Source organism: Leguminivora glycinivorella, chromosome 2 (genome assembly GCF_023078275.1).
Source record: "Leguminivora glycinivorella isolate SPB_JAAS2020 chromosome 2, LegGlyc_1.1, whole genome shotgun sequence".
NCBI classification, from domain to species: domain Eukaryota; kingdom Metazoa; phylum Arthropoda; class Insecta; order Lepidoptera; family Tortricidae; genus Leguminivora; species Leguminivora glycinivorella.
The window spans coordinates 1700430-1722986 of record NC_062972.1 but is presented as its reverse complement, the minus strand read 5'-3'; the positions used below and the strand labels follow the sequence as shown (position 1 = coordinate 1722986).

At 37.8% G+C, this 22557-nt stretch overlaps 2 protein-coding genes across 2 annotated transcripts in view; both read right to left on the bottom strand.

Annotated features, from left to right (window-relative positions):
- Nucleotides 1-22263, bottom strand: part of LOC125234801 (probable polyol transporter 4) — a 28249-nt gene extending 5986 nt beyond the window's left edge. Inside the window, exons 1-9 of the mRNA XM_048141211.1 lie at nt 22109-22263; nt 20673-20834; nt 18395-18557; nt 17818-17939; nt 16140-16374; nt 9531-9657; nt 8570-8850; nt 8032-8159; nt 102-221 (exon numbers count right to left, since the gene is read on the bottom strand). Coding sequence (XP_047997168.1) covers nt 102-221; nt 8032-8159; nt 8570-8850; nt 9531-9657; nt 16140-16374; nt 17818-17939; nt 18395-18557; nt 20673-20834; nt 22109-22214 — 1444 coding nt within the window. The 5' untranslated portion in view covers nt 22215-22263. The remainder of the gene's footprint in view (nt 1-101; nt 222-8031; nt 8160-8569; nt 8851-9530; nt 9658-16139; nt 16375-17817; nt 17940-18394; nt 18558-20672; nt 20835-22108) is intronic.
- Nucleotides 5600-10383, bottom strand: LOC125242181. The gene is made up of 6 exons (XM_048150901.1): nt 10235-10383; nt 9531-9657; nt 8570-8850; nt 8032-8159; nt 6745-6798; nt 5600-5917 (listed from the first exon to the last, which is right to left on the bottom strand). The coding sequence occupies exons 1-5, from the start codon at nt 10246-10248 to the stop codon at nt 6746-6748; spliced, it is 603 nt and encodes a 200-aa protein (XP_048006858.1). The 5' UTR covers nt 10249-10383; the 3' UTR covers nt 5600-5917; nt 6745.
- Nucleotides 22264-22557: the final 294 nt, after the last annotated feature.

Sequence of the window (22557 nt, the reverse complement as noted above, 5' to 3'; positions counted from 1 at the left end):
TGGGTTTAAACATGATTAGTCCATATTTGTACTATTATTATCTAGTGCTTTAGGTATATCGTGCATAGTGTGCAAACTTTCTCATTCTACAGATACCTTACCTGCCAGAGTAATAGCCTCTTCATAAGTATAAACTTCATCTTCTTTCTTCCCAGTCACACTGCAAACTCCAAAATCCTTATTCTTATCCGTATTATAATCGTTCACATCCGCGGCAAACGCTTCATTGGTCGCCATTATGATTAGAACTAATTACTATTTTACTTTAGTTTTAAAGTTAGGTAATTCTTTATGTTAGAAATCGTGACTGAAGTGTGGTTGTTATTCTAAAAGTAATATACCTTTATCGATATTGTTCTTTGGCTGCATCATTTCTAGGAAGGAAAGAGATTTTTACATACCTACTTGCCTCCTAAATCTGAAGTGGTGGTAGATTGATGAAAACGAGTAAATAAAAACACTGCTTTTTTATGCAGAAGCCAGATCTCAGAATGCAGGTAAAAATTGTTATCATAATAGGTATTGTTTACTAGATTCACGTTTTAGTTTTAAAATATCGCTCCTTGAAAAACATAGTGACACTATCCAAAAACAATAGGTTTTTAGTTAACAACGCCATCTAGGTCGCGCGTTCATAACGAACGCAATGCAAAGACACCTATCAATTTAGCTCGCTTAGAGGCGACAGGGGGCGCTAATGTCACTATGGCGAATAGTGGAAATAGACGCGTGGGGGACGGGAACAATGTCATGTTTGCAATAATGACCTGGACGCCGATCAAAATGTAGTGAACTCTAAGACGAAAATTGTCATTTTGTGTTTAGTGACGGTGTTCCGCGAGATTGAATGGTAAGTATGACAACTTTCTTATGGAACATTGTATCAGTCCTTAAAGTGTCACTTTGAACTTGTAATAACTATTCAATATTGAGTTTCATTTTAAAGTAACAGTGTCATTTTTGCTATAATGACACTAGTACTTTAACAACTCTAAACGTTTTGAGATAGGTATAGTGACACTGTGCACGTAATGACGGTTTGGCTTTAAACTATTAGGCTTAATGCAGGTTAAAAATAAAGTTGTACTGTACTTTTACTTAAAATGACGTTATGGTCTTAACTCGCTAAAAAGAATTTGCATGAATGAATCGTCATTATCTGTTTAGTGTCATTTTTGATTGTATGAATTACCATAATTACGCTTGCAAAGAAATGGAATACCGCTGTTATGAGTTTAAAGCCACTTTAACTGGTAATGGTAGCTTTAAGCGCGTTGACTGATTATTGTCACTTTAAGTTTTATGTCATGCTTTGCGGTAATTAAAATTACAAAACAGTTAATGATTAACATGATTAATTACCTTCTAGACATATTACGTTTAATACCATTGTTCCATTTAAGTTTAGCACATAAACCTACACAATTTTGATAAAATCCTATGAAAAAGACATTTTACTCTATTTTTTTGTAAAATAATAAATGTAAAATCATTTTTTACGAAGTAATTGCTATTTTGTGATCTACAAAGACACAATTATTAATTTAAGATACAATATAAAAAATATGATTGCTAGTGGATAAATTTCTTGTGCATTAATATAATTAAATTATTAGCCATAAATAAGTATATTTGTTTACAGTAAAAAATTGCTCAACGATATTCAAGGCTCAAAAATTCAAAGCAATCATCAATAGTATAAACACACCAGCATCTACAGATCAGTAGATCACCTATTTGCTACATCGCCACGAGCATGCACATTTCAAGCGGCCGACTAAACTTCGCATAAGTTAGGGTATACCACGTTCAAAAAAAAATCGCACCTCGCGCAAAATCGTTTCAAGCAAAAATATCTCTAATCTTATTGACTGTAATCTATCAATATTTGTATTATTTCAAAGTACAATTAAAGCCCTTTAAGAGAAAATGTGTACAACTTTCTTAAAAACAATAATCGCCAATCTGCCGTGGTTTAAAAAAAAAAGGTATTGATGCGATTTTAATGGGACTCTAGGTGTGCTACCCCAGGCGGTTTTTAAAGGAGCTGTAAAGGTGTCATGTGGATCTTTTGCACTCCAAAGGTCACTGAGGACGAACGCCTGCAGAAAAAAAAGCCTTGAAGGCAATAGGGGTAAAACACCAGAAAAAGCAGCTCAAGTGGTACTGCTCCTAAACGGACTACGGCAGTAGCAAGTTGCTGAACGCCTAAGCATAATCCGTTTCCGGGTGCGACGAGTCTTGTTGGGGTTTCTGGAGACCAGTAACTATATCAGGAGGCCTAGATCTGAGAGAAGACGCTGCACCACCGCTAGAGACGACCGGTACATTGTATCGGCCTCTTTGCGGAACCGCTGTCTTATCGCTCCTGAGCTGCAGATACTGCTTAGAACAGCTCGAAGAACTGTAGTGAGTGTCTTCATGATCAGAAGAAGATTGAGGGAGAAGAAAATGTTACCCCGAAGAGCTGACAGGGGCTACCAATTGAAGCCAGAGCCAATACCCCAATCGAATTGCCATAAGGCTTAAGGATTGAACGTTGCAGCAATAGAGGAAAGTTTGTTCCCCAACGAGACGAAGGAGATCATTTATACCAACTATAGACGCAAAAGGGTGCACAGGAGTCAAGGAGAGCAGTTTACACCAGTCTTCACCGAAGAAACAGTCAGTTACGTGCATGTTCTGGGACGGCATTTCCATCGACGGCAAAACGGATCTCGTCTGTGTTTCCCGCACTGGCTGTGGTCGGTTTGAGGGGTCCTTAACTGCAGGCAGTTACATTATGGAGATCTTAGAAGAACGCATGGTCTCGTACGCTGAGTTTTTTGGACCTGATTTCCAATTCATGCACGTCTACGCCCGTTGCCATACTGCCGTGATAGTGCGGGACTCCCTGCATGAGGTCGGAATGCACCGTAATGGAGTGGCAGCAACGAGCCCCGACCTGAACCCCATCGAACATCTCTGGGATGAGTTAAAACGGCTTGTTTGGTCACGGGATCCTGCTCCAGCCACCCTCAACGAGCTAGAAGCCGTAGTTATTGAGGAATGGGAAAATATTCCTCAAAAACTGATCGTAACACTGATCAGCCCCTCTAGCACAACTTGTCTTGTCGCGCGCGAGTCCATACTTGAAGTCGTGCTTAATGTATGGACTCGCGCTAAAAAGTCTGGTCCATAACTGATCGCATGGAAGCTACACGAAGGGCCAGAGGGAGGAACACTGGGTTTTAAGGTTAGTTTTAAGTCATTTTTTTCGATATTTGTTGATTTTATTGCGTTTGATTTTTTTTTAATTTTAACCTGAATGCACTTTGGTTACTTTTTCCTGACAATATTAATTTTTTGTATAAAATGTCATGAATTTTATGGATATTAAAATAAATGTATTACTAACGCAAATGTCAAGATTGAAAGTGATTTTTGTTTCTAATATTTTTTTAGGTATATTTTATTGTTTCAGAGGGCAAGCCAGGAGTGTTTCTAGTTTTTAAGGGCAGTAATGCTAAATAGATACAGGGTTTGAGACCGAATGTCATTTAATTCAATAAATTTTAATGTATATACATAAAAGGTGGTTTGATTGCTAATTATTCATTGAAATAAAAGGTAAATTTCATAAAAAACTGGCTATAGTGTCATTTTTCCACAAAGTAAAACGAAGATATAAAATTGTCATGTGTCCCTAAACAAAAATAAATGGAAAAGTGTCACTACCATTTTGTTTAAGCTTAATTATCTTAGAAACAAAATAAAAAAAATACAATTTACTATTATATCTATCAGGTTTAGTCACAAAACTAACAAGAACTGCCAAAAAAATTACAAGTTTGTTGTAAAAATGGCAATTTTTGACAATTCAAAAATTTCAAAACTTTAAACCATTGTACCCAAAAAAGACGTTTTTCATTTAATGACACTATGTTTTTCAAGGAGCGATATGATTTAAATATGGCGTAGGTATACATTTATTGAGTCTATTTAATTTTAAACGAGTGGTTACGACTGTTACGAGTTCGGGTGACACTAATAAATGGTGGATTTTATTGCGGTCATAAATAAATAAATATTGGGGACACCTTACACAGATCAACTTAGCCCCAAACTAAGCAAAGCTTGTACTTGGGTGCTAAGCGACGATATACATACTTAAATAGATAAATACATACTTATATACATAGAAAACATCCGTGACTCAGGAACAAATATCTGTGCTCATCACACAAATAAATCTCCTCACCGGGTTTCGAACCTAGGACCACGGCTTAGCAGGCAGGGTCACTACCGACTGAGCCAGACCGGTGGTCGTCAATGAGCCAGGCCGGTGTGGTGTTTTATTATTGTATTTATTACTTTTCTACTTATTGTTATCTATGCATTTACTTACAGATTTTTATTGCTCTACCATCTCACGATTTGTGGCGTTCATAACTGAAGGGCTTTTTAGGGTTCAGTCAACTAGGAACCCTTATAGTTTCGCCATGTCTGCCTGTCCGTCCGTCCGTCCGTGGATAATCTCAGTGACCGTTAGCAATAGAAAGCTGAAATTTGGTACCAATATGTATATCAATCACGCTGACAAAGTGGTAAAAAATAAAAAGTGGAATTAAATGTTTTTTTAGGGTCCCCCCCCTACGTGTAAAGTGGGAACTGATTTTTTTTTTCATTCCAACCCCAACGTGTGATATATTGTTGGATAGGTATTTAAAAATGAGTAGGGGTTTACTAAAATCGTTTTTTGGTAATATTTAATATTTTCGCTCCTTAAGGAAAAACAAGTGCCCCCCCCCTCTAACTTTTGAACTATATGTTTAAAACATATAAAAAAATCATAAAAGTAGAACTTTATAAAGACTTTCTAGGAAAATTGTTTTGAACTTGATTGGTTCAGTTGTTTTTGAGAAAAATACGGGAAACTACGGAACCCTACACTGAGCGTGGTCCGACACGCTCATGGCCGGTTTTTTGCTTCTAGAGCAGTAAGGATGTTTTCATTTGGAAACCCAACAGAAATTCGTTCTTATTGCTGATTAGAACTATGACACTTTTGTTTAGGAACACCACATTTCATTGTTTTTATATGAATACCAGAGATCCTGACCGAAATTTTATTAGTCATTGGCAAATTTATCACCAAAAAACTACACTTATTGAGGAATTATCTCTTTGTTTTGAAAACAACATACATAATTATATATCACAATTTAAAATACAAAACGATTACCTAGTATTTTAATACGATTCTCATGACAACAGTTTCCTGTTCGTCCCGTACTTACATCAAACAAGTTAGGTATATCCCATAGCAACGAATTTGGTTGTCATACCAACTGGAGCAACCGGTACCTACTATGCGAGACCCCACAAACGTGACCAAACAATCCCCTTCTTACCCTTCCAATATCACCATACGTGACAAAACATCCGGGGTCTTTTACGGTTTTTCTCAAATGTGCTCTGATAATAACCTGAAGGGTTTAATTTCAGCAGCGAGCAACTGTTTAGTAATATTTAAAACATTATTTATTTATGACTACTGTCCCGATTTTGATGATTTCATATACTTATGTATGGAGAAAGATTAAAGAAAAAGTCGATATCAGATATGATTTCAATATTTATTGCCTATATCATCCTATTTTATTCAGGTGCATATATCTTCATAATGAACCTGAAGCATGAGTAGCAACAAACAATCTATAGACTGAGCAACTAACAAACTTTCTATACAATATTTGTATATTGATATTATTGATGTTTGTACGTTTGATAAACATCCACCAACCGTTTTCGGCGCGCGAATTCATATACAATTTTAGTTACAATGCAGATTGTAGAGTAACCAACGTTTCATCTCATACATTAATTTATACCGCAATGGAACTCGTATGCGACTTTTCGCATTGAAGAAATGGGCCTTAAGGTGAAATACCCCATAATGGACGGTGATGCCATTATGGACAAAAAAACACAAATCCTTAAAAATAAGTATCTAAAATTAGTTTTTAAAAACTGACGGCTATGTACCATAAACTATAGAGTTATAGAGCTGTTTCATTTTGAAGTTTCAATTAATTCGGTTATTTCTGAAGGATTTGGCGACAAGATAAAATTCATCAGTTCACTGAAAAAAATATCAAGACGAATTCTTTGTAATGTCGCTAAGAGAGTTGAGTTCATGTATAAAAAAATAAAAAAATAATACTCTGTGTAAACTTGAATGCGTTTTACTTACTGCATTAAGCATGAGATCAGGTATAAAACATACTAGTTTGTTGCTCCAAAGATATAAAGAAATGGCGTTATTTTGCGAGTGTCCATTACTGGAACCGAAAAACTGCCTACCTCCTATGATGGACAAGGAACAATTTACAAAACCAAAATTTACAAAAAACAATCCTATGTGAAAATAACTCAAACTAATTGTATTTATGGTATATAAAATTGACTCATTGAGTATCAGTTGGCTTTAAAAGTAAAATTTTAAACTTATTTCACTGTCCATAATGGGGGATCCATTACTGAAGAACTGCCGTCCATAATTGGAGGAAAAACACCTACTTTTAATTTGTTAAGTATGAAGAAACTAATAGGAGTATCCATTCTGCAATACGCTTGAAATGTAAAAGAAGGATAGGACATTCAAGATTTAACACGCTTAGCGGTAGAATTTTTACATTTATGAGTGAAATATCAAAAACAGGCGAAAATTTTTCTTAAACTGTCCATGATTGGGTCCGTTACCTTAAGTCTTCTTTTTTGCGTCGGAAGGCAGAAAGAACGATGCGATGATGCCGCCTGTAACAAGATTTATTTACAATTATTATCCTCCGCACAGTGCTTAATATCCATACTGATATTATAAATGGGAAAGTGTGAGTCTGTTTGTTTGTCCGTCTTTCACGGCAAAACGGAGCGACGAATTGACATGATTTTTTAGTTGAAGGGATGGAGAGTGACATAGGCTACTTTTTATCTCTTTCTAACCCCCACATCCCTAAAATGGGGGGGGGGGGTTTCTATGATAGTAGTATACAGTTATGTTATAATTATTTATATTTATGTGTATTTATTTATATTTATCACATATTTATCGTATTATTAAAGTGAATAATTAATAATTAAACAGCAGCAGCAGTCAGCTGTCGCTTTGTTGGTGGGTTGAGGAATGGCCGTCATCGAAACACGTAAAAACTATTGTAAATTCACTCATCGCCACCCGTTTCATCATTTGTCAGATAATAATTTAGAAGCTGATGAACAAAAATAAACTTAAAAAAATAAATAAAACCGCCTTCAAAAATAAGCGCATTACAAAACACGGAGAAACTAAAAAGCAAAATATGGCTATATTTCCGAGCTCATATAACCCGGCAACCTTCAAATCAAGAGTGAACAGGCATCTTCTGGGCGAGCTCACTCCATCGTAGGCCACGTCTTTGCCTTTGGCTAGTCTGTGGCCAAGAGTAAGCCCATTTATAATTAAAAAATATATATATTATATATATAATAAACCTTTGAATTCAGATTTCTTATCGGATTGCAATAATCTAAACATCCAAATTATAAACAAATCAATTATTTTTGTAGTCAGTACCAGCCCTGTTCTTGTCTTGCTATTGCCTGTTTGCCCCACCCAACCATACGCAAGCTGGCCCCGACTCCAAAAATAATTGATTTGTTTATAATTTGAATGTTTAGATTATTGCAATCCGATAAGAAATCTGAAATCAAAGCCCGCGGTCTATTAGTCTTTTTGGACTCTAGACTCTCTAGAGATGTACCTACGTGTACACATGGAAATATTAGGAACCAGATCATAACACACGGACAAACATATATTTCTATTTGCCATATTCTAACCCATTCGCCATTGTGTGCAATTTTTAATTGCGCAAATTTTTTATGGATAAAATCAACAGCGTCCTCAAGCGGAAACTTACTGGAACCAAAAATATATGCTTACGTATTTCGTGACATTTACGCTATTCTAGGTTAAGGTCTTATGGAAGTTTTAGACAAAAATCTTACTCAAGATGTAGGCTGTGTATGCGTAGAAGCACTGGTGGCAGTTGGTCATGATGTTGGAGCCAAGGATGTTGATGGCAGTGAGAGCGCTTCCCCGCGCCACGATCACGCCCAGACACGCTGCCATGCCACTGAAAACATGAAAAAATAAATTGACAAACCTATTCCTTGATACTTTTACCTAGGTACCTAAAATATTATTAAAATACAGGTAAAAATAAAAGCACTACAGTGAATTGAGTTTTTCTAAAAAAATGGTCGCCAAAATGAAACTGTAATAACCTCATGGTGTTTTTGACAAATTTGTGAAACGAAGATTTTTATAATTTTTTTGTGTACAGTTCCACTCCAACTTCCCGGTTCGCCGGGGCGCCTCTCAGAGACGCTCCGGGCCTTCAGCCCTACGCGGAACTGGGCCTTCAGCCTTCGCTGAGTTTCGAAGCTCCGCGTCGCGCCTCCTCAGATTTTTCCATATACAAACTTTTTCTCTAATTTTTTAAAGATTGGATGTACTGGTCTAAGTAGGTAGGAAAAAACTCACCGATAAGACGTGGGATACAGCTCAATGAAGTAAGAGAACACAACTCCGCTTCCAAGCCCCGTGGTCATAATCCCAAGGAAGAACAGGAAGCTAATCGTGTTGTTTGTGGTAAATATGATGACGACACCGGACGAGAAGGCCACAGTCAGGACGGTGATCAGCATCAGCTTCATGCGGCCGGCGAAGCGGGACATGAAGACGTTGATGAGCGTGAAGGATAAAGAGTGCGTGATGCTGAATAAAGTTGTGAAGTAGTCGAGCTTGGAGTAGCAGATGGATGTCTGGAAAATAATGAAGAATGAGAGACTGCTCTTTATAATTATATGGATTGCTGCTCTTTATAATTATAAGAATATGGAAGGGTGAAGGGTATTCGTGGTATTTCCCTTTTCCCGAGGAGCATGCACAATATACGTGTACACATCGTACAGTACACGTAGAAGATTAAGAAGATTTGTCTATGAACTGTAAATTTTCTACGTATGTGTGTCGTCGATACGGGTTTAATTTGGTATGTATGTAGGTACTGAATGAAAAGTGTCATTTTTCTTCCCGCAAAAATGCCGGAAGTATTTGCACGGTAAGATATCGTTTCGGCTCGTCCATTCGAACTTATTGGAAGCCGGTTTTTGAGAAAATTGCATGGTGAAAATTATAATCTACTAGCTTTTGCCCGCAGCTTCGCTCGCGTTAAATTCGAAAATTGAAGAATTCTCCATACAAACTTCTACTCCCCATTTTAGGGAAGTGGAGAGTTAGAAAGAGACAAAAAGTAGCCTATGTCACTCTTTATCCCTTCAAATATCTTCACTTAAAAAATCGCGTCAATTCGTCGCTCTGTTTTGCCGCACACTTTCCAATTTATAATATTAGTATGGATGATTGCCTGATTATTGATTGGTATTCAGCTTCTTTTATTGCTCTACATTTCTATTTTTTACACAGTATGTTATTTACTTACTTGTTGGACGTGAGAGGCGTCTTGCGAGCGAAGGATCATGTTGCAGAGCCCACCCTGGTCTGCAGAACCATCATCTGTCAGATAGGTGTTCAGCAGGAACGGGTACCACATCAGCAAACTGTTGTTTCTGTAAACAAGTTGCTCATCATTAGCACGTTAAGGGCCGGTTGCATCAAACCGTCTGTCACCGTTAAAGCGTTCGTTAAATTTTATTGTATGGGAAGTTCCATTGACGTCTGCTGCGTGACGATGATATGTTTGTCAAATGTGGTTGATGCGGCCTCGAAAGACTCCTATTGGACATATAGGTCATATAAGCTTTTCCCAAAAGCTGCAGTGGTTGGACATGCACTGCTTTGAGAAAACAGTTATTTGTGGTCATCTCTCTTGACGCTTGCTGATTGGTCCGTACTGGCCTCGTCTTATTTTCCCCTGGAATCCGATTAATATTCAAGAACTACTCTGAACGACAGCACAAGTAGTGTCAGTAGTGTGCCTTATTATGTAAATCCTTGCAAGATTCAGTTTTGGCCTCAGCGACAGGATTTGGACTGGCTATTGAGAGCGACGGTCGTGACCACTCTGGTGGCTGAGGTAGCCAATTTTCGCAGTGAATCTACGACCACATTCACGACATGTCAGCACCCCTCCGATGGAATTATGGTTTATGACCACAGGTGGTCGGGCTAAACCCTAATACATACACGGCATAAAGCATCGCGGTAATGTAGTAGAGTTGCAAAGTCCGCCATAGCAGCGGGGGGCGAAAGAGCGGGGCAGTCTGTGCCCACAGAGATTGAAGGAATGGGAGCTTTTCCACCGGAGCGCCGGAGTCTTCGTTCAAGATTATCTTCTTTACCTGAAATAAACACATAATGCTTAAATTCACAAGGTGGAGATGAACATGTGCCAGATCAAAACGAAAAAATCAGAACAGAATTGAAACTCGGAGCGTCAACCTACTTGAATAAGAGGGACTCAAAAACTGATAATCTGTACATGAATTCAGATTTCGTAAAATTAGAAGCAGAAATGTTTTTGGATAAGTACATATAAACTATAAACACTACATACAAAGTCGCTTCCCGAGTTCCCGCTGTCTGTCTGTCCCGCAACGTTTTCCTTAGTTTTTTAAAACTACGAACCTATCTTATTTTGATGCGTTTTTTTTTAATGGAGTGATCCAAGATATAGGGTATAATATCCTTGCGAAGCCGGAGCGGGTCGTTAGTGCGGGAACCTATGACACAAAACTACGACATTCACAGGAGGTATTGATAGGTTCGAAAATTACCATTTTTAGTTTTTTTAGGGTTCCGTACCTCAAAGAGGAAAAACGGAACCCTTATAGGATCACTCGCGTGTCTGTCTGTCCCTCTGTCACAGCCGATTTCTCCGAAACTACTGAACCGATTTACTTGAAATTTGGCACACGTATGTAAACCTGTGGCCCAAAGACGGACATGTAATTTAATTAAATTAAATTTAATCACAGGGGTCACTTTTGGGGGGGTAAATTGAAAATTAAAAATCAAAGTTGTTAAAACTATATTGTGTTACATATCAAATGAAAGAGCATTTTATCAGCATCTGAAATATATTTTTTTTATATTTTTTGTTTTGGTAATTTAGAAGTAATTTAAGAAAATAAGCAAAAAATTACCATTCCCCCCCTTATCTCCGAAACTACTTAGCGTAAAATTTTCAAAAAAATACACGAGATAGCCCTCTACCTGTAGATTACAGGAAAACCTATTAGAAATCTACAGTCAAGCGTAAGTTGGACTTAAGAGAAAAAAACTCAGATTACGAATTTCACTCATTGCCGCTGCAAGTAGTTACTAAACGTCTTAAAATTGTGTAAGCGAGTTGGACAGGTATAAAGAAATTCATTTCTGTCTTTTTCCTTTTAGAACTTGTTCAAGTTTTTTTCATTTGTACAAAATGACTTAAGTTCCTATTAAAAAGGAGGCGCTTAAGACCGTTTATAAATTGACTGAGCAAAATTTTATTCAAATCGGTCCAAAAAAAGGTGTCTGTTGACGAAAACATAGAATTTGTGCCACCGAAAGCCCAAATCTGAAGTCCATTTTGCTCTATCTCTTATCGTTTCCGAGATATATACGTAGTCTTGAAAGTGCGAAACGTTAACTTTGCCATCATAGTCGTTCAGGCGCTCATGAGTTCTTTGTATGGAAAAGTCGAAAACCGACTCGCACTTGACCAATGTTCATAGAACGTTGTGGTTTTTTTTTATTAGCAAAAATGACTTAAGCGCCTTCAGAAGTGCAGGTGCTTAAGACCGTTTGTAAGTTAAAGTTAGCTGTGATGGCTCAACGAAGAAAGAAGATTTCAATATCCTACTTATACATATTTCATTAATTTAACTATACAGTTTTATTACTCAAGCCAAGCGTTACGTTAGCTATTGCTATTGAAAGGAAAACTTGTGTATAAAGTTTGAAACAAATTATGGGACGCGTCTGACGACCGCGACTGATAAGCCGATGGCTTGCGTGGGCGACGGTCGCGCGACGGCGTTGCGACGCATACGAAATCAAACCTTATCGATATGGAAGTAGACGATGCGATGAGACGTGACGGCGACGGTCGCGCGACCGTCGCCCACGCAAGACACGGCGTAAGTGTGCACAGTCTTAAAACATTCAGGGCCTCAGATTGCGGTAGGACACCATCCGATTCATCCGAACGCTCAAGGCCACGTCCACGGTTTATGTCCAATAGTTTGCACAATTCAGTGTCATATTCATTATCTAGATCGCGGCAGTGGACGGCGTTCGTCGCGTTTTTAGGTGATTATCTGATTATCGATGGATTATCGCATCGATCTAAACTACCGCGCAGCAGCGCGAACTGAATTAAAATAATGTTGGTTGCAATAAGACGTAGATTTGTTTAAAAATATGCACACCTGCCACCTGCGGTAATAAAATTTTATGGCTTGCGCGATGATCACATTTATTAATGTCATAACCGCCAATTGCTTGCATTTGAAATTGAACTTTAATTACTAAGAAATAACGTTGTTTTTGTAAAAAAATTAAAGTAGTTTTTACTACATTGCGAAGTTTTCGTTTGTAAACTAGACGCACACATTTGCAACTAAGCGATCGGACTGTAGGTGACAGTGTATCTAGCCTCGTGGCGCCGAATGTACTTTCTAAAGTACATAATGGTTTCAATGGAATTTTAACTCTCATGTAAACAAATAAAATATAATTTCTTTTGTTTCTAAAATTTTTCGAATAACTGAAATTGAATTCAATCTCAAGTACAATAAGAATCAAAATTCCCTAGCAAAAATTTTGTATGGTGGGCGCCACGAGGCTAGGGAAGTTTAAATCGATGTTATCGCATCGATCTACTGAGGGGGGCGGTGCCTACAGCAGTTGTAGTTGTATGCATACCTAGCTCACGCACACAGACGCGTCCACTGGCGCCGCGCCGGTGTCCGCGTGCGCCATCGATCTAAACTACCTAGATGCACCATCACGGCTTAGAATGTGTCCGCAGCAAATTGTGCTTGAAAATGTTCTAAGCACAATTGGGCGGTCAGTAGCGCTTCATCCGCCATGTCGGCAACATGCCTAAGTGCTCCGTAAAAAAGTGCAAAAATAACACCTTATATACGTTGAAAAAGGATGACGTATCGTATTTCCGGTAAGTAATTGTTAATAATTTTATAATGTTATGCATTTGTGGTCAAAATGGCTTCCTAACTTACAAAAAACATTTATTTTCTAGAATAATTAAAGTAAATTCCTTGATTTGGTCTTACGCAGTTTGTCTCTTTCTCTCGCGCTATACTAGTAATGAGCGGACGGCGACAAAAGATGGATGAAGTGGAACATAGTTAAAAATGGAATGATGGAGTCGCTAATTTATATTTTTTGTAAAAGAAGCCTATTTCATATTAATAATGTATGTATTTATTTATTATTATGGACCAATAAGTCTGAAATAAATGATTTCAATTCAATAATATTAATACATATCTTATAAATTACTTTAATTATAAAAAGAAACAACCCGGGAATAGCAAATTCGTTTTTAAGTAATAAAAAAGCTTTTTATTCCAGATTCCCAAAACAAGACGTTGAAAGGGAAAAATGGCGCAAGATTATAGCTGAGGAGCGGAGAGAAGATTTACCCAAACAAAGCTTTGAAAGAAATTATACGTAGAATAATAAATTAATGTCATCGTTCAATTCTTCTTTGTTTTAATAGCTACTTAATTCATATTCTCCAAGTGCACCCTCACACACACCACATACAATCCCTCAACTGTTTACCTTCACATAATCGCTACACATACACTCACTACACGCACACACACACACACACACATATGTCATATATATACATACCTACACACACACAGACATATATATATATATGTAAATAAAGCCTTTTTGCTACCTATTCAGCCTACAACTCTTGTGAGTGTCTATGACATGGCCATGACTTTGACAGCTGTATTTTTCACATAAAATGTCAAAGGCTTTATTCTATAAATAACGTTACATTGTAAATCGTTTAAAATATAAAGATTGGGAATAATAGCATTAAATGTTGTTTCTCTTTTTTTAGGTAAGTGTTTTGGTTGTTACATGTTCAATGTGCATTATAATTTAAATATCTTTGTTTGTGCCTAATAAAACATTCTCTTTTTTTAGAGCAACAACTTTCGTTATTATTTTAGAAGAAGATAACATATTATATATATAATATATATATACCTCAGTTGACTCTATTTAATAATGCAAACATTGCAAAACGTGGAGATATTAATCAGTTCAGTTGCAATTGTCCCCCAGTCCAAATTGTCCCGCCGTACCTTATATATTTTTTTGTTTGAGATAATATCAATAAAAATATCGTACAGTAAAAACTCATTTTTTTTCGCTTAAAATACGCAACATCTCGAAAAATGTTATACCAAACGTTTTGTTCCTTAAGAAATTTTCTATCTAATAGGATTTTTTAAAACAGTTTTTCGCAAAAATACCGCAAATTTCCTCATTCTCGCCTTTCATCTCATAGCGCGACTCCCATGATGCCTCTGTCCATCCTCGTTCCCAATGTAAAAATGGCGTTTAGATTGTTGCAGCGCAAACGAAATTAAACTTAAGTTGGTTGCAATAAGACGTAGATTTTTTTAAAAATATGCACACCTGCGATCTGCGGTAATAAAATTTTATGGCTTTCGCGATGATCACATTCATTAATGTCATAACCGCCAATTGCTTGCATTTGAAATTGAACTTTAAATACTAAGAAATAACGTTGTTTTTGTAAAAAAATGAAAGTAGTTTTTACTACATTGCGAAGTTTTCGTTTGTCAACTGGACGCACACATTTGCAACTAAGCGATCGGACACTTTTGAGTGCCGAATTTGTAGGTGATAGTGTATCTAGAGAAGTTTAAATCGATGGCGTGCGCTCTCTGCAATGTCTCTGCGAATATGCAGAAACCACATGGTGGTCTGTGGCAGAAACTCAATAGACATTTTTAGGGTTTTTATAATAAGTACGTGAAGTAACATGGTAAATTAAAAATGATCATTAGATACTTATTTGCGGAGGTGTAAACAATTTCCTTCGTTTTGCCATATATCAATAATTACTTATCTATATTAAATTCATTAATCCGTGTACATTACATTTTTACAATTAAGTGTATTAATTATACTCATAGCTGGGCACCGTTAATCAAATAGTTAACTTCGATAATCGCTAATCCGTTACTATAAAAGTTAACTTCGTTAATCGTTAAAGCGATACATTTCAACAAATTTAACGGAAGTTAAAGTTAATCGATAATCCGTTAATCATGATAAAAAATAATTTTACTGTAGCTAGTTGCATCAGTTATCAACTATTAATTTTTTGGGTAAGTTTATTATGTTACTGTAAAAGACCGAAGTTCGCCAAAATCTCTTGAAAAATCCCAGCTGCCAATTGGTAATAGCGAAATGTTAATAAATATTGTTCTCTTTGGACTTACACCGACGTTGGTTCGGTAAATCCTAAATACAACAATAGATAATGTATTTACTAAATAATATTTATTTAGTTAATTTCCCGCTAGAAACTTGCGTTATACTATTCTGTATACTTTTTCAGCTACCATAACCAAATTTGGATTAGATTAAAAAAACCTTTAAGTAAAACTTAGAACCTTTCAGATTGTTTTACTCACCCTTTCTGATGTTTACCATACTTACTTACCCCGTTATTCATAAACGTACACTAAAGTTATCAAGCCGATAAAGTTCGTTTGTCCCTTTCCGACGTATCGGTGTGATAGAAAGGGACAAACGAACTTTATCGGCTGGATACTTTATGTTGAATTTGGTTAACATTATAAAAGACCTCACGCAAGCTGTGCTAATTAGTTCGCGAATTCGTCGAGAGGTGGCGCTAAACACAATTATGCTCATTAGAGAACCTATACTTCTAGCCTAGCCCAGTCTTTAGAATTATGTGAGTAACGTAAAAGTTTTGTAGGTACGGAACCCTCGGTGGGCGAGTCCGACTCGCACTTGGCCGGTTTTTTTATAAAACAGTGTTTGGTCGTAAACTTACAGGATACTCATCCTTGCCACCGTTCCTCCTCCATATCTTCTGAAGCAGGTCCACCGCCCCTGGTCTTCCCGCCCAGCGTTGGCCAGGAACTTAGGGCTCTCGTAGAAGCCCAACAGCGCCAGACAACAGATCCCCATAGGCATGGCCATCACCAGCACCAGCAGACGCCAGGGCATGAAGCTGATGAAACCCAGGCTCAAGGAAAACTCCAAGTTTAGGATGAAGTAACCCGCCACTGAAAGGTTTAATGTTAGACAGGTATAGTACGAAATGTTCTTCCTTCGTGTTTTCACGGAAACTTAACAACGTGCTAGTTCGGTCAAAGTTAGTATTTCTTTTTTTTTAATTATAATTGGGCTTACTCTTGGCCACAGACTAGCCAAAGGCAAAGACGTGGTCTACGATGGAGTGAGCTCAGTGAGCTCGCTCAGAAGATGCCTGTTCACCCATGATTTGAAGGTTGCCATGTTATATGAGCTCGGAAATATACTTAGGCGCCGGAAAGGAATTCCACTTCTTGGCAGTGTGAATAAGAAAAGAAAAGAAGCAAAGCGCTTCGTGCGAATTCGCGGAGTATCTACAAAGTAAGGATCTTGTACTGAGACTGATTGAAAACTAAACACGACATAACATTGAAATAACATGACACGTTTGACGTTCGTGAGTTGCCGTGAAAACACGAAGGAAAAATATTGAAAATACCAATGACTTTGGCTGAATCAGATTTTATTTCTATCTTCTTATCAATGTCTTTGAACATGTTAAAGGTATAGTTATTTGCATAAATTTTATCACAACAGACAGATGAGAGTAGTTAGTTAATACCTACAATTTCATCAAGATTGCAAAGTTCTTTCATACATATTCGAGCATGTTGACTTTCCAGTTTTATTCATTCATAAAAACGGTTATATAAATATAATTATGAATGTTTAGTTAGATAAGTAATTATAATTATAATCAGTGTTCCTCCACGTACAGGGTAAGCTGTGCGACATTACGTTTGCAATTTTTTTGTATATGTAAATACTGATAAGAGTTCATAAGAGTGTTAAAACCTTGTACACAAAACAAAATTGTTCAAAGTCATGGTCTTTTGTCGGTGATAAGATAATTAACCGACTTCAAAAAAAGGAGGAGGTTCTCAATTAGACTGAATTTTTTTTGGTTGGAATGGTATCACATAATTTATGCCAAAAGGCGTAGGTAATAGGTATAGACCATATCATGTAGCCAGAGTAACCAAACGCCTTCTAGAAGACCAATTGGGTAATCGCAGAGGCAATGGCAGACCCAGACTCAGGTACTTGGACGGCGTCGAACAGATTATTGAGAAGCGGGAGAGGAGATATTACAGAAGAAAAGCGAGCGAGAGACTTGCTGGACCAGGCTAAGTCCAACCCACGGTTGTACCGCTTCCGATGATGAGCGTTTCAACCGTTTTGACTTCGGTGGCAACACTTTCATCCCGTAAGAATCATGAAATTTTGTTAATTTAAGTAAATTCAAGTGGGACTGACTGGGCAGGCCACGTCTGCCGCATGCATAAGGATAGGTGGGCTAATAACCACCAAGCGGATGCCGACAAAGAAGCGGGGACGTGGCAGGCCTAGGCGAAGATGGCGGGACGACTTCGACACCTTTACCAGATTCACAGTTTACGTAATGAACAGTTTACCGAAGTAGCAGGTGGGTGTGAGCATTAGCACGCTTGTCATGAAGAGCATGTAACTTCCGCGCACGCGTTGTGAGCTCGACTCGCCCATCAGCGCGTACGTCGATGACTGCGCGCAGCTGCAGCTGAAAAGGAAAGGTTTTATTACAACACTTTCGCAACCAAGTACCCGCCTCGTGGGCACTCATGAACTTTGCTCAGATACCGGTAATCCCGCTGGACAGATTCTCGAGGCGAGGCGGGCGGTTATAAATTACGACCGGTTTCTGACATAGTGCGCCATTTTTTGTCGGGTAGCGAATGTGTTAAATAACTAGCTCCTGCGTACGACTTGATTGTGTGATTATGATGATTATTGACAAAATTTTCCTGTCCCGTACAGACTTTATTATTTCATTTAAACTTCGTTAGTTTCTGATTTCAATTATTGTTTCATACAAGCGGGTGTGACCAAGCACTTAATGCATCAAGTAGATATCATTTCAAATCTAATTATTAAAAATTAAAACGCATCTCAATACATCAGCCAAGTCGCTGTCATGTAAATCAATGTCAGAATAAACAAAATCAGCAGTCTTACCAACTGGTACTCACAAATCGGAGTACAGCCAGCACGATCCAGTTTGGAGATAGTGCGCTGACGACCGAGGCTAGGAAGCCACCGCTCATTGCCAGAAGGAGACATTTTCGTCGTCCCCGCGTATCGCTGATGAAGCCCCATGGGTAAGACATGACTACTGGACCTGGAGACACACGTGAATTTCTTTAGTTCCTTTCTAATTGACACAAGATAAATTATCTTCTATTGAAAATATTTTAACCTTTGCTATTTTAAAGTAGTCACACTACACTTCTAGTCCTTGGCCACGTGGTGGGCGCTACTAAGTAGTCCTTGGATAGTAGATTATTCATGTGAGAGATAATTTCGACTGCAGCAACTGTGACCTGGGTGGCCGAGCGGAAGTAGGCATCTGTCGTGATTGCAGAGTACGCTGGTTTGATTCCAGCCTCAGGCACCAGAGGCCTTGGTCACTTTTTCTTTCATATGTGTAATTTTGGTTTTAATTCTTTAGTTCCTATTCGTTTTACTACCAGTCTGGCCTAGTAGGTAACTATTTGCCGGTGAAGATAATAATTCTGGGTTCAAATCTTGGTAACTGCACTTTATATGATAAACATAGACACATAAATCTTGAATATGACTTTTTTGAGTGCCCGCAAAGCCTCATTGTTGTTTTGCGGTTCCTGTGATTTGTCTCCTACGGAATCGATTTAACCGTTTAGTGAAGTTTGCTTGAGGTGGCCTTCTTAACATAGCCAGACTATCTGGTTGCTAGTTAATTGTAGATCGAATATAATAATCTCAACCGATGGTTTCATCGGTAAAGTAAAGGTGCAAATATTTGTAAACTTTATTGCACAATGATTACACTTAAATGCAGTTAAAAACAGTTAAATGCTTTCTTGTTCGAAAAATGTTATTATTCTGTAGAGGAATTTTTAAGTATCAATGTAGATTAAGTAATTGTGACATTATTACTTTTTTTTTCTATTTGAATTCAATTTTAATTGCATGTTATGTGTTTTTGTTATTGTAGTTTTAAGTACTTTTAAGTACCTTTATATAAGATTTTTCACACACAATGTAAATTGTTCATGAATAAATGACTATGACAATGACTATGACGATGACTTACAAATGTTATCTCGCACCGGTGTATATAAATATCTCTCCCGGCCGTATCCGACCATGGTGACTGTTTTCAACTCCTTTGTTGATTACGCTGATGTGCTCGCATGTGGCTCACGTAGCCGATTTTATTTGCGAAAACCCGTGCACACGACGGGCATGACAGCACACCGTTAAAATAATTATATGGAATAACCGCAGGTGGGCGGGCCTTCAGCTCATCCCGTCGGATATCCAGTTCTAAAAGTCGACGGGACTCAAAGTCATTTGTTTTCTTAGCGACAAAAGATCTCCACCCAGGGCGGTCGGCGGCTTGCTTCTCCCAGAGAAACGGGTCAATGTCACAGCTCTTCATGTGGCGTTTAAGCACATCTTTATACCTGAGGAGTTGCCCGCCATGCTTTCGCTTGCCCTCCTCTAGCTCCGAGTAAAAGATGCGCTTAGCCACCCGACCCTCAGCCATTCTTGAAACGTGGCCGCCCCAACGAAGTTGTCGTCGCATAATATAAACTTCGATCCCACCTACTTTGGCTCTCCGCAAAACTTCGGTGTTCCGTACACGATCGGACCAGCTGATCTTTAAGATTTTGCGAAGGCATTTAAGGTGGAATCGGTCTAATGCGCGGATGTGGCGACGATATACGGTCCACGTTTCAGAAGAAAAATGTCTTTTCATACTTAGTTAGGTGCATGACTAAGTAAGTGCGTTGAAAATCTGTCCCTGTCGTGGTAGGTACTCCAAAATGAAAATCTTAAACGACATTGGGTCTAAACTCCCAAGTATTATTTCAAATTAATTTTGGTCTTACATTCTTGGCCACGAGTGTTGAACAGGTTCGAAGTCGGGATGTCTCAATTTTATCATTATTATATTGCCATCATCAATAGTAATGCCACATAGTTCATATGCACAGGTAAGTCCCAGTGTATATTTATTTACCAAGTGATCTTAATACAAAGATGCCTTACCTGCCAAAGTGATTCCCTCTTCATAACTATAGACTTTATCATCGCCTTTTGCATTATGTTTGCCAATTTTTACTTCGATTTCAGGGAAGGCTTCATTTGTGGCCAATCTGTCCCTGTCGTGGTAGGTACTCCAAAATGAAAATCTTAAACGACATTGGGTCTAAACTCCCAAGTATTATTTCAAATTAATTGGTCTTACCAAGAAAAGGCATGGAAATGAGTACATTCCTCTGGCCAGACGTGAGCTGTAGATCGCACTGGCTTCCGACCACTATCACGGAGAAGCCAAACATGTCACAGCCCATCGCCAAGATGGTGAGGCTCGCCACCGCCAGCAGTCCGTATGTGTAGCGGCCATTGCCTAATAAGAAGAGAAAAAAAGTCTCTTAAGACGCAACAGGAGGGGTCAATTCTCCATACAAACGCTCTCGACTATTTTCTCCCTGGTTTTTGAAGATAGAGCAATGATTTTTTCAACATAGATAATAATTATTTTTATCTGTGCCGGACCGTTTTGATTTTTTTGATATTCTTATTTTTAAAGACGTTAGAGCTCATCAATAATTTCCAAAAAACAGCCTTATTGATTATGGCGCAAAAAAGGTGTGCTATTCCAAATAGGTAACAATTAGCCAAAAAAATAAACGGTCGGACCCAGATTATTTCATTGCTATTCAGATTCTCAAATTTCGTTACGATTTATTAAGTTTTGAATGAGGAAACAGTCGAGGGCGGAACCTCGATTTCAAAGATTTTTAGCAGTTGTATTTTAACAGAGTTGTTTTCTTAATGGACTTTTTTTCGATTTATCTAGTTAATAACACTATTATGATTAACTAAAATTTCCATATTGGAAAGGGGGCTCCTTTCCAGTTTAGCATTTACGCTCCTGTTGCGTCTTAACACATTCAGAACCAGCAACCCGCTTCTTAAACGCTGATTTTTATATATACGCAATTTCGCATGTTGAATTATGTACGCTTGTGCTGCGAAACACGTGCTGGAACTAAATGTAAATAAATGAATAAATAAATATTATAGGTACGACATTCTTACACAGATTGACTGAGCCCCACGGTAAGCTCAAGAAGGCGTGTAGTGTGGGTACTCAGATAACGATATACATAATATACAAGCAAGTACTTATGTACATAGAAAACGTCCATGACTCAGGAATAAATGTCTGTGCTCATCACACAAATAAATGCCCTTACCGGGATTCGAACCCAGGACCGCGGCTCAGCAGGCAGGGTCACCACCGACTGAGCCAAACCGGTCGTCAATGTGTTTAGTTTAGTCTTTAAATATGGTGGGCTTCATCTTAGATTGACTCAGTGGGCTTGATCAGAAATGACTAATGTGAATCGCCACCAGTCATAAAAAATATATACATAATTGAGCAAAGCTACACTTTTTTTTGAAATAATATATGTAGAGATGAGGTTTCCCTATGCAAATCAAAATCTTCAACATTCTTGGCCACGAGTGTTGAACAGGTTCGAAGTCGGGATGTCTTAATTTTATCATTATTATATTGCCATCATTAATAGTAATGCCACACAGACAGTTCATATGCACAGTTAAGTCCCAGGTTATATTTATTTACCATGTGATCTTAATACAAAGATGCCTTACCTGCCAAAGTGATTGCCTCTTCATAACTATAGACTTTATCTTCTCCTTTTGCATTATGTTTGCCACTTTTTACTTCGTTTTCAGGGAAGGCTACATTTGTGGCCATTTTATTGACAAAAACACCAGTTTTAATATATGTAAGTAGCTGTATGTAATGCCCCTGAAGAGTCGTATTCACGACTACATTGATATTACTCTGCGAATATTATTTAATATGTATTGTATTTAGATTGTTATCACTCGTCACTATTTACATTACCTAAACATAATTTCTAATTGTGTATTTAAATATGTATTTGAAAAGATAACGTCGTTGAGATTTTTGGGAGACTTAAGAATTTGAAATAAATATATTTTCAGTACAGATGGTGTTTTTTTACGCACTAGTGCGATAAGTGGTTCATTATAGGTACGCCAGGTTGAAACTTTGGAGGCTCATCTGTACTGAA

Excerpts from the sequence above, each read along its gene's own strand:
- LOC125242181 (XM_048150901.1), bottom strand. Across the intron at positions 8,851-9,530 it reads ACGCCTCTCACGTCCAACAA|ACATCCATCTGCTACTCCAA; the intron begins GTAAGTAAATAA and ends ATTATTTTCCAG. Across the intron at positions 8,160-8,569 it reads CTGTATCCCACGTCTTATCG|TGGCATGGCAGCGTGTCTGG; the intron begins GTGAGTTTTTTC and ends TCATGTTTTCAG.